At 44.5% G+C, this 15970-nt stretch overlaps 1 protein-coding gene across 1 annotated transcript in view; it reads right to left on the reverse strand.

The window, feature by feature from the left end:
* The window catches only part of LOC126412951 (juvenile hormone esterase-like), a 98108-nt gene extending 83646 nt beyond the window's left edge, over positions 1-14462 (reverse strand). The window contains exons 1-2 of the mRNA XM_050082843.1: positions 14379-14462; positions 13433-13567 (exon numbers count right to left, since the gene is read on the reverse strand). Coding sequence (XP_049938800.1) covers positions 13433-13567; positions 14379-14462 — 219 coding nt within the window. The remainder of the gene's footprint in view (positions 1-13432; positions 13568-14378) is intronic.
* Positions 14463-15970: the final 1508 nt, after the last annotated feature.

The raw sequence follows: 15970 nt of genomic DNA on the forward strand, positions 1-15970 counted from the left end.
GCACCGTCTGGCCTCGAAGCCTCATTACGGCATTCGTTTTGGTACTTGGATAGTAAGTCTCGTCCGCGAAGAATATAATCCCTGGTTCAATGTTGTTTTGTCCTATTCGGAGAAAGAAAGGATCATTCGTGTTCCCAAACGCCACGCTTCTGCCGAGGCGCCGCACATGAGGCGGAGTTCATCGTTGACCAGAGTCTGGCACAGAGGGCACAATGGTGAATCTGTCATATGAATCGCGTGGAGTTTGGATCGGGTGACATTTTTACCATTTACTGTTAGGTACCAAATTGTACGTGTCTCTGCGTCTAAGGAAACGTGGTGTATCGATCGCCATATTACTTGCCAATTGGTATGTGGATGCTTCTTCTCAATAGGATTGCTGTGTCGTCCGGTCGTTAGTATCCGATATATGTCACGCACCGTTGCAGGTCTGGTTCCCTGCAGAGCTGTCTGAACCTAGCTGTACTCTATAAAAGAAGTGCATATGTGCTAGAGTGATGGGAGATGTGCTGGACCGCCACTGGCGCCATTCAAGACACTGGTGCTAGTTCTTCTGATACGATTCCCGTCAGACAAGTCTGACGTCGTCTCCACAGTTCTAACATTGTGCTGATATATAGTGCCACCGCTCGATCACGAACATGCACAAGACCTAGTCCGCCCCTACTAAGAGCGAGGGTAAGGGCGTTCGTATCTTACTTTAAACAGTAGACCTGCACTCACAAAGGAACCGAACGCCGCCATTAATCGTCGTGCTATCGTCACCGGCATTGGCAGTACTTGAGTGAAATGCGGAATTTGTGACGCCAGGTAGGTGTAAACATACGTGACCCGCTGGATCATGTCTAATGCCCGTGCGATGTTCCCTCTAACGCCCGTCCGGACTGACTGTAGTAGTCTCTTGTAGATGTACGCTGCTGTGCGACATATGTCGTTGGTAAAAACAATACCTAGGATTTCAAGGTATCCACGAGCCGTAAGGGTGCTACACATTCTTCCGTTAGTCCAACACCAATATTCATCGCTACATACTTGTCCATACTTATACGGCTGCCAGTGGCATTTTCATATTTGCGTACCCAATCTAAAGCCACACTCATACCGTTTTCATTCCGTACTATCAGCACCAGATCATTCGCATATGACTTGCACGTAAATGTATATCCTCGAAAAGTCAGTCCTGTCAAGCGGTGTCGTAGGCCGCAAAGAAACGGGTTGACAGCCAGCGCATATAATGTCGTTGATAACGGACATCCTTGTCTGACCGATATCGCTACGACTAGAGATTTGGTCGTACGGAGTAGCCGCAGGACTTCTTCAAGATATTTATGGCTAACTCTATCAAAGGCTTGATCAAAACCTATTGACATTATTGCTGCATGGAGGCGGCACGTCTTTGCTAGGGCGATCAAATCGCGATATTCAACAAGCGACGTCTGGATGTTATATCCGCCGAGCGAAGTTTGGTCAAGAGAGAGTACTTGCCGCAATACTCTTCGGACGCTTGCTGCTAATAATCTGGTGAATATTTTAAAGTCGCAGCTGAGGAGTGTCAGTGGTCGGTAGTCCCGTATCCGTGTACCACCAGAGGGTTTGTGCATCAGGATTATCAGCCCCTCCACAAAAGCCGGCGGTAAGGGCACATCAGGAGACATTAATTTGCGGCAGTTAGTAATCCATAGTGGTGCGATCACATAGCTAAAGGTCCTGTAGAATTCCAGAGGGAGGCCATCTGGTTCAAGTTGTTCAAATGGCTCTGAGCACTATGGGATTTAACTTCTGAGGTCATTAGTCCTCTAGGACTTAGAACTACTTAAACCTAAGTAACCTAAGGACATCACACACATCCATGCCCGAGGCAGGATTCGAACCTGCGACCGTAGCTGCCGCGCGGCTCCAGACTGTAGCGCCTTGAACCGCTCGGCCACCCCGGCCGGCGCGGCGGCCGTCTGGTCACTGAGATTTGTTCACCGCTCCTCTACTAATGGCCTCCATCATTTCCTCCTCCGTTATCACCTCCATCAGTTGTGATTCCGCCTCTGGATCAATGGTGCCGAAAATCATATGCGTAACTTCGTTAATGGTCGCCGTATGGGTATCCACTACGGTGTAAAGTTGAGCGTAATGTTCTACAAAGGCATTGCCTATGTCTTGTTGCGATGTTAGGTGTCTACCATCATCCGTGTCCACAGCTTGTACTAGGGCTCTTCGTCGACTTTTGTTTTCTTTAGTGATGTGATACATCGATGGGCGTTCTCCTGCAACCCGATCCAGAGTCCGCGCACTGACCACCGTACCTTCGAGGTAACGTAGAATGATTGATATAATTTTGGCCTTTGCTCGTTGTACCGTCTCTTGCCGCTCCGGAGAAGGCATTTGTTCGGCGCATTCCCGCAGGACCGTGAAATAGAAGTCCATCGTCTGACGTCGCCACACTGCCTACTCGCGACCATACGTCATCACTGCACGGCGCACCGCAGGTTTGGCGCAACCCATCCACCAACTTAGGGTCGTGGGATACGACCGAAGGCGTCGTTAGCAAGATCTCCAAACATCTTCAACGACGTTTCGACAAGCTGGGTTACGCAGAAAGGACTGCGGCTACGCCACACTTGCTGTCGGCGGAGGGAGATTGTACATATTAATGCTGTGTGGTCGGTATAGGCTGTAGGCTACAGCTCTGCTTCCAGGACGTCAGAGTTAAGAATGCATGTGACATAAATTCGGTCGAGACGACTAGCGGAATGACTTGTCGTATACGTGTACCCAGGACGGAGGCCATGGACATGTTACCAGATGTCAACCAGATGCATACTATGCACCAACAATCGTAATTCTGGGCATGGGGTATATCGAGGAAATTGGTCTTTCGGTGCAAGTACACAATTAAAATCGCCACCTAGGATTAATCGGTCGTGTCGTCCTTGGAAGAGCGGGGCAATTTCGTCTGCGAAGGAGCGGGAACGCTCTCACCTCCTGTGTGTACCGGACGGTGCATAGATGTTCAAAATCAAATGGCTCTGAGAACTATGGGACTTAACATCTGAGGTCATCAGTCCCCTAGAACTTAGAACTCCTTAAACCTAACTAACCTAAGGACATCACACACATCCATGCCCGAGGCAGGATTCGAACCTGCGACCGTGGCAGTCGCGCGGTTCCGGACTGAAGCGCCTAGAACCGCTCGGCCACCGCGGCCGGCTGCAAAGATGTTGATGAGTCGCACATCAAGTACTGTCAGTGCTAATCCCCGTGCCGAAGGTAGGTACAGTACATCCTCCGGCGTGATGCCTTTCTTAAGAAGTATTGCTATGTCGCTGCCAGTTTCGGAGGCGGGTGGTAGGTAGGATACGTACCCGTACATGACAGGAAATTCATCTGCGTATACTTCTTGTAGGAGGACGACGTCGATGTCCGCTGCTTGGAGCATGTCTTTGAATAAGGACATCTTATCGGTGACCGTATATTATTGATACTGATAGAAGCAAGCCGATATGTTTATCTTCGTTCCGTCGCATGTATATCGCCCATGAGAGCTTACGCCGCCTGCTGTTGTACTGGCACGTTACGTGACCCTGTCCTGCCCGCTGTCTTGGTTATAAGTGGAACCAGCTGCGACTGTCGGTGGGTCCCCTTCACAATCATCCGCCCAGTCTCCTCGGGACAAGTTTTCCGTGGGCCGGAGCTCGCCAGCCCCTTCTCTGTTGCTCCTCTTCTAACAGTTGGGAGTGGCAGTGGATTGCAGGTTGTGAAGTTTTTCAGGTCGCTCTTGACGTATGCTGCTGTCGAGACGGTGATGTTCTGGATGAGTAGTCTCGGGTCCGTCTGTAAGGTGGCAGTCTTCCTCGGTCGTTTCTTGATCGTCGTCCCGCATACGTATTAAGGAGTCGTCCGACACGGTTAGAAGTCGTTTCTTGCGCCATTTCGGAGACCATTGCTTCCGCGTGTGCGTTTCCGTATCCGAATGTGGGTGAGGGTCTCTGTCACCACTGCAGTCGGTACCGAAGGCAGCCGTTGGCACTATTCGACTGTCGATGACCATTTGCTCATCCGATCTCTGTACTGGTGGCATCGGTCGGTGCTGCTCGGTGGGGGGCGTCGCCTCCGTCACCGTGCTCGTATCGTCATCCGCCGTCGTCGGCTTTTCGACTGGCGCTGTCTCTGTTCGGTGGGGCGTCGTGCGGAACACATTTGCATTTGTGAGAGGGAGGGACGTCGCCGCAGGTGTTGCTATAGGTTCACCTGTCGGTATCTGTGCAGCTCTTCGTTGGAAACACGCTGAGCGAAATTGGCCTTCCTGACCACAACCTGAACAAGTTTTTGGCTGACCGTCGTAAATGAGTATCGCTCTGCAGCCTCCAATTGTGAGATAAGACGGCACATGTTTTGATAGCTCGATCCGTATATGGCGCACACCATTAAGTACCGGGTACGTGGTAAAGGTTGTGCATTTTTCTGCTATGTGACTAAGTACCGCCGCGCGGGATTAGCCGAGCGGTCTATGGCGCTGCAGTCATGGACTGTGCGGCTGGTCCCGACGGAGGTTCGAGTCCTCCTTCGGGCATGGGTGTGTGTGTGTGTTTGTCCTTAGGATAATTTAGTTTAAGTAGCGTGTAAGCTTAGGGACTGATGACCTTAGCAGCCCCATAAGATTTCACACACATTTGACATTTTTTGACTAAGTACCCGTCCGTAGGGTTGTAGCGCGTTAACCAGCATCTCAGCCGGAACCTCAAATGGTAGCTCAAATACTCTCACAATTATCAATCCAAGTCCCTCACGATCAATTGCTACCGTTCCGACATGGCCGTCTGAATGTTTAAATTTAAGTCCATCTTTACGGTCGCGTACGGTCTTATCACACACCATGTGGTTGATCAGTTTGACGTAGGCCACACTGCTTGTGATAGGAGAAGTGGATGCCAATCATATCTTGTGGTTTAATTATAATTTCTTTACATGTAAATCGTTCTATTTCAAATGCCTTCGGTCGTGCAGTCATTATTAAAGCTGATTTTGATAGCAGATTGTCGGTACGAATGAGCCATTCTAGTTCGAAAGCGCAAACACTAGCGAAGGCTAACATGAAATAAACAACCGAGTACGCTCTAAGCACCGCAGTGGGGACGTAAGCAGACGTCCGCGCCGCACGACTGCGGAAGGCAGACTGCCGCCCATAGGCGCAGCGGTTCTCGCTTTTACACGAGGCACAACACGATCTTCTCGAAACCATCAACATTCAAATTTGATTCCTGAAGTAGAAAGTCGCAGGTTCTTCTTTACTCGTACAGAAAATGCAGTTTCTAATTACTCTTGCTTTTATGCTAATCATATGCATAGTCAAGCAGTAGTACACTTCATTCCAATTTGATGTGTTTTGGAAACCGCCTTCATAGTGTTGCTGTTGTAACAGTCAAACATATTGCGGGCACTACACACAGTGCATCCACTGAGGTGGTGCCGAATTCTGCTGATAGCCTTAGTAGGACGCTTCTTTGCCTCGTCTGACTGATGCTTTGTTGGTGACCAGGTTCAGTCTGTGTGCCCACGTGCTAGCTGCGAAGCTGAGTGCTGATTCGTAGAGAACAGAGTGGTATGCTGTATGAGTGGTAGAGGTAGCCTGTACTGTTTTGAATTTAGCGTCACCAGTTGATGTAGTATTCGTTCTGCTTTGTCTTTCGTTAGGCTTAAGTGTTCGTTGAAATTCAATTCCTCATTTATGTGTACCAAAAGATAGCGTTAACATGTGCTTGTTAGATGTTTGTGTCTTTTATTTCAACTGAAGGATTTCTTTGGAGTGATTTTCTCAGTAATCAATTATTCAATAGCATTATTTATTTTGCCGCCAACGGTTTAAACCCGCGATGGGGTCATCTTCAGGGCAATTTACACCATTTGGTCGCTCGCTGGAGTCGTCACCCTGCCTGTAACTACCGTTACAAGTTACCAACCGTGCGGGTTTAAACCGGTTGGCGGCAAAATAAATAATGCGATTGTGACTGTCATTTTGAATAATTGATTACAAGTAAATTAATCGCTGTTTATCTCCATACAACTATGTTGTCTAAAAATCTCTTAGTAATGTGTATTTTTTTTACTATCTCGAGTTTGTTTTGCGACACCGTTGTGCAATTATTTGTAGTATTGTACTGTCTTTATCTTCTAAAAGCTCATTTGCGTAGTAGATAATTCCATCTGATCCGTCATCCCCTTCTAGAAGTTGTAGGACGGGTCCGATTGTTAAGTCCCAGAAGATGGGACCGCACATAGACCCTTGAACAGCCTTTGGCAATTATTTTAATTATTTTCCGGCTGTCCATCTGCCATTCGACTACTCGGTCTTTACAGTAATCTGGGAAACTGCTGTACAGTGACTGCGGGACCTCCAGATGTCTTAACCTTTGAAACATTGTGGGCCACCAGAGGTTATAGAATCCTCTTGCAATGTCAATCATTATTGGCGTGGCGTAGTTCTGTCTTGCAGTAATAACTATATGTAGGGCGTGGTTGACGGCATAGTCTATGGATTTGACTGTTCTGGAGTCGAAATTGTGTTGGCTCGTGCCCCTAAGAGATCTGTGGGTTTGCAAATGCTTACACAGTAGCTTTTCCTGAATATTTGCTAGGGCGTTTATTAACAATATACGATTGTATGTCTTAGGATCTGAAGTATCTCTGTCTACTGATTTCTTAATAACGACTGCTTTGGAGGTTTTCCATACTGTAGGTACCCTGACCAGCCTTAAGGCATAGGTCAGTAACTTTATAAGGAAGGGGGTGGTCAGTCTTTTTCAGTGTATCCGAATGGGTACCATCTGGTCCAGGTTCCGTTTTTTTTTTTTAGCTCTGAGACTGCAAGCGCTACCTCTTCTTGCGCAAAAGGGCAGGTAACAGCGGCAGTGTTGTGTGGTGTGTATAGCTCTTCTCTTAGAGTTGCATGATATTGTGTATCTGTATCGATGACGTCGTCAGGGAACACCGCTGTATTCCTACATCCCCACGTCATCCTGCCTTAGCGTTTCCAGAGCTAGTAGGGTTTTTATCTTTTGTGTCAGTATATTGTATGGTTCCTCCCAAAGTATTTTGCTCTGTTTGTGGTGTTATAAATCGTTCCAAGTGTTGTTTTCCAGTGTTGTACAGGATCTGTCTGCAAAAGTCTTGTGCATGCCTATATGCCTCAAGTCTTACGCGTTTGTCTCTACCTAGTATTGCTCTTTGATATAATTTTGTTGGCCTCCTGCATCTTATCTGAGTCTCGCAAGTTCATTGATCCATAGTATTGGTGATAGTTTTGTGTGGCTTGCCGTCGATATTGATATGGTTTATGCCTGTTGTATTACGTGCTTTAGTTTGTGTGCTCTGTAATCGATCTCTCCATTGATGTTTTCTAGATCGTGTTGTTCGATAATTTCTGTTAATTTGTTCCAGTCTGCTTTGTGGAACAATAAGTGTAGTGGTGTGTGTTTTGGTACTTCTGTTCTGAGTGTCTGTTAGTATGAATGTTATAATATTGTGTTCACTACTGGTTATATTGTCGCGTACGGTCTAATTTTTTTATGTAAGCCATTGCTGCAGTATTTGGTAGCGCAAAGCCGATATTACTGCTCGTACCATCGTAATCTGTGTTCATTACATGTAATTGTGTTCCTTGTATTAGGTGAGCGGTTATTCGACCCCTGTCATCAGTTTAGTCTGAGTTCCTGAAGGGAGACCTTGAATTAATATTAGCACTTATCACTAACTGTTTGATCTTGACATACACTGCTTGGTCTCTGATGTGATTTGCGAAAGGTTGTCTTTGATGGCTGTGTGTACATGGATGCAATCGCCCATGGAACGTTCCCATAGGTTATATCTGTGGTAACTAAATGTTGGCTGCATAACTGTCTTATCTTTTTACGTTATAAATTCTATTTAAAATTACTATAGCAGTCTTACAATCATTGCTGTCTGTTATTATGGTACAATGTGTTGGTAGAAATATTAGTTGCCCTTTTCTATTACGAGGTTATTGTAAGCACGTGATGTCTGACTGCAGATCTTGTGCTATTTTTGGCATTTTCGCGCTAACTGTATTGCTGTTTGTATGTAAAGCGTTGTAATACAGTGACCAAAAAAACGCAACACCAAAAAATAATTAATGTAGAGAATTGAAAATTCAGGAACACATTTGTCTGTGTAGCGTATTTAAACGATTAACGTTGCAAGATCACAAGTTAATGTAAGTGCCAGAGAAGCCATTGTAAATGACAAGCGGTGTAACCGCTGTCATAATGCTGAATGCAAACGTGCAAGCATTGTGTTGTACAGATGTCGGATGTCAGTTTATGGGATGGAGCTCCGTATCTGTTGTACTTGGTCGGCCAATACATGGGCGGTTAATGCTAGTTGTCGATGACAGTAATCGTCCGATGATGTCCTATCTGCGCTCGATTGGAGACAGATCTGGTGATCGAGCAGGCCAAGGCAACGTGTCGACACTGTAGAGCTTGTTGGGTTACAACAGCGGTATGTGAGCGAGAGTTATCCAGTTGGGAAACACCCCCTGGAATGCTGTTCATGAATGGCAGCACAACAGGTCGAATCGCCAGACTGACGCACAAATTTGCAGTCAGGGTGCGTGGGACAACCACGAGAGTATTCCTGCTGTCATTCTAAATCACACCCCAAACCATAACTCCAGGTGTAGGTCCAGTGTGCCTAGCACAAAGACAGGTTGGTTGCAGGACTTCAGCTGGTATCTTTCTTACCAATACACGGCCGTCACTGGCACCGAGGAAGAACCAGCTTTCATCAGGCTTCACCCTCCCCTCCAACGAGCTTTCGCTTGACACCACTGAGTTGTATATCACAGTGGTTCGGTGTCAGTGGAATTCACGCTACAGGGCACCTGGCTCGGAGCTGTCCTTGGCGTAGTAGGTTTGTAACAATTCATTATGTCATCGTGGTGCTAACTGCTGCTCACATTGCTGCTGCAGATGCAGTACTTTGACTCAGAGCCATAAGCCGGACGCGATAGTCTTACCTCTCGGTGATGCCACGTCAGTCTCAAAGGTAACAAACGCTCACGACCGTTATGGTGTCAAAGGAAAACTGATTTGCATCCTCATAGTGGTTCTAATAGAGCCACTCTTTTGCGACTAGTGCGAAATTTGAATAGACATCATCGTTCAGATTTAGAAACACGCCTACCAACTTTCGTTTATGTCGCACAACTCCTTCCTAATATTGCGATTTTTTCCCGTCATTGTATATTCATTTTGTGCCTGTGTGTTCTGGGTGTTTTACGTGTGCAGAGCATTTACTGCTGGTCTGCGTGTAATCGAAATGTGGTCGTCCATGTGCTCTTACGTGATCTCTACGTATTTTATCCAAACTGAATGATTCTGACCTGCGAAGGCAGACCTGGAGTATGAGGTCGAGCAGCGGCACTGCTGATGAAGAAATATTCCCTGTCCTTCGGATGATTCTGTCTGTCTGCTATGTTATTGGAAAACAGATAGAATCACGTTTTGGACGGTAAAATCTAGCATCCGCTGCGCTGCCTGCAATATATCTTTTTTCTCTAGTCTACTTAAAAGTAAGTTAAATTTTGAATTATCGGCTTTTTGTTGGTGCTAGTTTCTGTTGCAGTTTCTGTGGTGGTGCTAGATGGATTGTGGGTTGGTGCTGCCGCTGATTGAGAGACATTTTAACATCTTTTTGTGATAGCACATGGTTACGCTGCATTTTGTCAAACTCTTTTTCTATGTTTTCTACCGTCACACGTCTTTCACTGGTGTTGGCGGTGCCTGTTGGTGTGGCGTTAACGTTGGTGGTGATTTCTATTGGACTGACTGCATGTGTTGTAGTGTCTTTATTGATGTTTGAGGTCAAGGTTGTTTCTAGATACACAATTAAATCGTTAAAAATATCACATGTGTCTCCCTCAAATTCGATTTCATCTAATTTGTCTACTTTTTTAAGCCTGGATTGGCTGCGCGGGATTAGCCGAGCGGTCTCGGGCGCTGCAGTCATGGAATGTGCGGCTGATCCCGGCGGAGGTTCGAGTGCTCCCTCGGGCATGGGTGTGTGTGTTTGTCCTTAGGATAATTTAGGTTAAGTAGTGCGTAAGCTTAGGGACTGATGACCTTAGCAGTTAAGTCCCATAAGATTTCTCACACATTTGAACATTTTTTAAGCCTGGATTCTCTAGTTCTGGTTCTTGTATTGGTTTGCGATCTGATTGTTTCGATGTCTATTGATTCAGGCGCTATGTCTCCGTCTATTCCATTTTATTTTGACTGAGGTGGAGAGTGCGTCACGAGACAAATTTGATTGGTTTGGTGTGTTGTTCACATTTCGGTGTGTCGTAGGGCTTTCCGGTTTGTGTGCGTCTTGTGTATGTGTGATGTGACGTACTCTGGTTGAGTGAAATTGTGTGTGTGTGTCAGCGAAGTTTGTACATTTTCTTGTGTGTGATATGTATAAACTCATCTTCCGACTAATCTATCGTCTGCATTAATGTTATTTGGAGTTTTATCTTTGTGTGGCAGAATGGGTACTGTCACAATATTTTTTAGTGATTTACATAACCATCCACGATTTTTCATTTTTAGGGCGACTCAGATCTAAAACATATGTCGATGTGTAATGATTATCACACGCTGAACACTATTTTAGACCGATCTGAAGATGGCTCGAACCGGTAATCAATAAATAAAATCTGAGAACTTGACGTAGGATTTTATTCATAAATGTTTTAAATCAATGCGAAGCCGAACAACTGCTTGCATAAGAGCCAGAGGTGGACCAACGCTTTATTGACTTGCTTAATTTGTGAAGCTATTTCTCTTGAATAAATAATCCGTTTTTTTCTGAAACTGTAATTGTTTGTTTGTACATCACATCTACCGATTTACGTCCCATTCGGATGATTCCTTCGTGGTGCATCGTCTTTTTTGTCTTATAGTGCATATGACGATGAATATGGTAAGAAGTACAAAACCAACTGATGTGCTTCAAAGCAGAATAGTAATAACTATATCTCTATAGGAAAAACTGCTTCAACTTCTTCTAAAATATATTGCTCGTAATAAAAGAAGACCACGGGAATACTGAGACCTAAAAAAGATTGCATCATTTCATGAAGCCAGCGAAAGTAAGATGTTCCACAAGGGGAAGTAAATGGTTTATGCTGTTTTGTCCAGTATCCTCGAAGGTCGATTATTGTGCTACAGTCAGAAGATAACTGTCCCTCATTCAGCAAAAACGAACAAGTAACAAGTCTTTTACACTTGAAAAAACTGAAGACTATCAGAAATAACTGGAACTCACCAGGAAAAAGGCTTTTGAAAATAAGATGTTAATTTGTTGAGCAAAACATTATTTTCTAATAGTGTAGTCGGGTACTATATGCAGGCAGAAAAAAAGCAGTTTAATAAATACGATGGAAGCGTAAAATTTGTAACTATTTAATAGGCCGCACTATGTATTTGTATAACAGTTGGTTAAATCAAATGTAACAATGTACCTCACAATAAAGTTAGTTATTACTGTCTGTAAAAGGTAACAACCTCAAATTACTGAAACACCAGGTAACTCAACGTAAAGAAAATATTTTGTGTTTTTTATGAGAATTCTACGTAATAATTCTACGTAATAACGTGTGCTGCATTGATACAGCTTCAAAAAATTTCTTGTACAACTATTTGAAACCGAACGTTCGTCTTCAAAATTAATAACTCAAACTTAACAAGTATTATTTGCAAGTTATTTACAGCCGTTTTCTTCCAGCAAGCCCATGTAAACAGGGATCTGACTCTTATTTACGAGTACGAGGTGTTGCAAACTGAACCTGCTTTCGGGAGGAAGTAGATCCGACCATCCAAATTTAGGTTTTCCGTGATTTCCCTAAATCACTCAAGGAAAGTGCTGCCGCGATGGTACTTTCGAAAGGGCATAGCCGATTTATTTCTCCATCCTTCGAACAATTCGAGCATGTGTTCCGTCTCTAATGACTTCGATATTGTCGGGAAGCTAAACCCTCATCTTCCTTCCTTTCTTCTTTATCTGGTGAAAGCAGTTAATCTTCGCAAGCGCAACGGAAAACCAAGTCTTGAGTATCAGAAGGAAATGAATGATCATGAGAATGGTTGTTTAGTCCCATGAACGGTAAGTGAAATATGGAGTGCATAATTTATGAAGGAGGCCTCTACGAAATCGCCCATGGCATGCAAATGTTTGTTCAGTTTGTATAATGTGAAACAACTCTGAGTATTAGTTAAGTACACAAACAATAATCTCTGAGTACAAAAAAACTTTTCCCTGAGCATTTGTTGAAAGTCGATCTCTGAACATTGCTGGTTGTACAGCTACATTTATCTTGTCATCAATGTGACTAATTACCTGAAAACGCTGAAAGTCTCATAATACGTACTATTACTCGGAACATCGAAAATGTGCAAACTATTAGTGGCTAGTCGTACAGTTAAAATGGGCCCGCTATCAAGGTATGTCCTACTGACTGTAATCTTACATAAGCACGTGGTTGAGGGGAGAACAAAGGAAGTTTTGACTATAAAATTATTGTTTGTTATTAACCATCTATATTAGAAGAAAAATTTCTGTTACAGAGTAACCAGATATGAGGTGAAGGTTGTTGATCAAACTAAGTATCAAAATTTAGTTCACATTACAGAAAAAATTAATAATGGTGTGGGAAAAGTCTGACTTACTTGTTACAGAATGTGAGGGAGGTTTAGTGTTTACTATGAATATGGATGCCAATAGAAGGCTTGGGTATGCGTATCCAAGTGGGCACATGACTCAAAATTCAACTGTGGCAGAAAGGAATACTCGCGAAAAAGCGTTTGCTTGTACACTGCAACCAAAGAGCTTCCCGTGAGACATTTCACTCGTCCATTACCTGCTAGTCCAAGGAGATCCGCAAAACAGTGCAGGAAACGTGGTGGAAAGCGGACAAATTACATATTGCTTAAGCCCAGACTTGTACATTTCATAGTTGTTCTTTTTCTAGAATAGGATCGTCGTAAGACAGTACACGCCTCCGTGTAGTTCACATGAGATTAAAACAGGTGACAAAAAGGACAGTTTAAATAATTAGCTAAATAAAGTGATGAAGAGTGCCTGTATGGTGTATTTATATGCCTAAGAACTGCTGCGGTCCAAAAATCGAGAGTAAGTGTAAAGCTATGCAAATGCTTACTACAGCTATTTACTATCAAAAACAGTCTTGATCACAATTTAGTTATTACAGTGACCGGTTTGGACCACTACTGTGGTCGAAACTGGTCACCGTAATAAATAAATCGTGATCAAGACTGTTTTTGATATAAGTATTTGTAACACATTGATCACTGGTCACTCCCACAATGTATTTAAAAGTAATTAGCTTACTACAGCGGTTAGAACAATCATGTGTGGTACTCACACGGAATCGGAGATCTCCCAGAGGTGGTGTGGCGTACGGTATTCCCAGGAACTTGTTGTAGAGAACGCCGTTCAATGAAGTGGCCACTACGCCCCTCAGAGCTCCGTCCTCTATATTCACAATTACGTCGTCACCCTGCAACAGAATCTCCATTAACCATTGCAACAAACGGAAAATACTACACATACAATTTACTCTGTCTGTCTTCCTCTCTCTCTTACTCGCATATGCGCTCACAAGCTCACTAACTTAAGAAGTAACTGCAATAAGATGCGATTCTGGACCAGATCTCTTAGGGCAGACCAGTCTTCATTAAGTGTATGACTAAAGGCGACACGTGAAGAGGTTTGAGGTTAACCCGACCTACTGGCGAATAGTCTGGTAAACGGTAACTATTCTCCAACAAAGTCAAATATTTAAGACATTAACTCATTTGTAGCCATGCGCTTGGGTTTACTTGGGGGTGATCAGTAAACGACTTTACGAAACTGTATCAAACGCCTTCCGGAATCAATGACTGTGGAAAAACCTGGTGGACGGTTGAACCATAATGACAAGTCCGACTGTGGACAAGTCGTGAATTCGGAAAATTTTTACGTCCAATATATAGACGAAGCCGTTAATTAGCAATGCCTGATCTTAACAAAGGACGATTCCATAAAAGCTGCAGAATGTCGAGAAACAGATTTATTATTGTTCTGTGGACTCAGAAATCAAGAGTAAAGTAATTATCTTAGCTACTGCTCTGTCTTGTATAGATTCAATATTTACCGAGAAGTTAAACTGTATCATCGAGGTCTTTCGCGGCGACATGTCTGAATGAAATCCTATCGGTTCTTAACCCGCGTCAATTCGAATAAAATTTTCGAGCTTTCATTGACCGACTCCGCCATAGAAACCTTGAAAATTTAATTCGAATTGCTTCTGGCGTCATTGAATAGCATACCTCTTGAATGATGGGGTGACGAGGGACAGCCGCAATCCGCGTGCCGAAGGCGGCAGCGATCAGCAAAAGCGCGATGGAATGCATGTTTATCTCCTCCCGGACACGGTTTTACTGGCAATATATATATCCACAAATTACAGAGGAATTATCTGTTATCTGCTTTACGATAAAGCAAAGTCGATCATTGACGTTCAAGTACCTTATATCTGGTTCCAAGAATCACATTATCTCTGTTCTTGTAACATTACAGTAAAGTCTGTGCCATATTTTTCAGTATTGGAGAACTCTCTATCTTAAGATATCGATAAAGTCATCGCCAATACACCTGTATAATAAATCAAATTGTTGCAGAGTACAAAGGTATTTTGCTGAAACCTCCAACACCTGTGGCCGGTACAAATGAGTAGGTACTAATCGTTGTAGATATCCTTCTAATCACATACAGTATTGTCACAAATCACTGAATCTATGCATATTATAAAAATGGATGTGCGTACACTATGTGATCAAAAGAATCCGGACACCCCCAAAAGCATATGTTTTTCATATTAGCTTCACTGTGCTGCCACCTACTACCAGGTACTCCATATCAGCGAACTCAGTAGTCATTAGACATCGTGAGAGAGCAGAATGGAGCGCTCCGCGGAACTCACAGACGTGGAACGTGGTCAGGTGATTGGGTGTCACTTGTGTCATACGTCTGTACGCGAGATTTCCACACTCCCAAACATCCCTAGGTCCACTGTTTCCGATGTGATAGTGAAGTGTTAACGTGAAGGGACACGTACAGCACAAACGTGTACAGGCCGACCTCGTCTGTTGACTGACAGAGGCCGCCGACAGTTGAAGAGGGTCGGAATATGTACTAGGCAGACATCTATCCAGACCATCACAAAGGGATTCCAAACTGCTTCAGAATCCACTGCAAGTACTATGACAGTTAGGCGGGAGGTGAGAAAACTTGGATATCATGGTCGAGCGGCTGTTCATAAGCCACACATCACGCCGGTAAATGTCAAACGACGCCTCGCTTCGTATAAGGAGCGTAAACGTTGGACGACTGAACAGTGGAAAAACTTTGTGTGGAGTGACGAATCACGGTACACAATGTGGCGATCCGATGGCAGGGTGTGGGTATTGCGAATGCCCGGTGAACGTCATCTGCCAGCGTGTGTAGTGGCAAGAGCAAAATTCGGAGGCGGTGGTGTTATGGGGTGGCCGTGTTTTGCATGGAGGGGGCTTGCACCCCTTATTGTTCTGCGTGGCACTACCACAGCACAGGCCTGTATTGATGTTTTAAGCACCTTCTTGCTTCCCACTGTTGAAGACCAATTCGGGGATGGCGATTGCATCATTCAAAACGATCGAGCACCTGTTCATAATGCACGGCCTGTGGCAGAGTGGTTTCACGACAATAATATCTCTGCGATGGACTGGCCTGCCCAAAGTGCTGACCTACATCCTATATAACCCCCTCTGGATGTTTCGGATCTCCGACTTCGTGCCAGGCCTCAGGGACCGACATCGATACCTCTCCTCAGTGCAGCATTCCGTGAATAATGGGCTGAAAACCTTCCAAGAAACCTTCCGGC

This window comes from Schistocerca serialis, chromosome 7 (genome assembly GCF_023864345.2).
Source record: "Schistocerca serialis cubense isolate TAMUIC-IGC-003099 chromosome 7, iqSchSeri2.2, whole genome shotgun sequence".
Lineage (NCBI taxonomy): Eukaryota > Metazoa > Arthropoda > Insecta > Orthoptera > Acrididae > Schistocerca > Schistocerca serialis.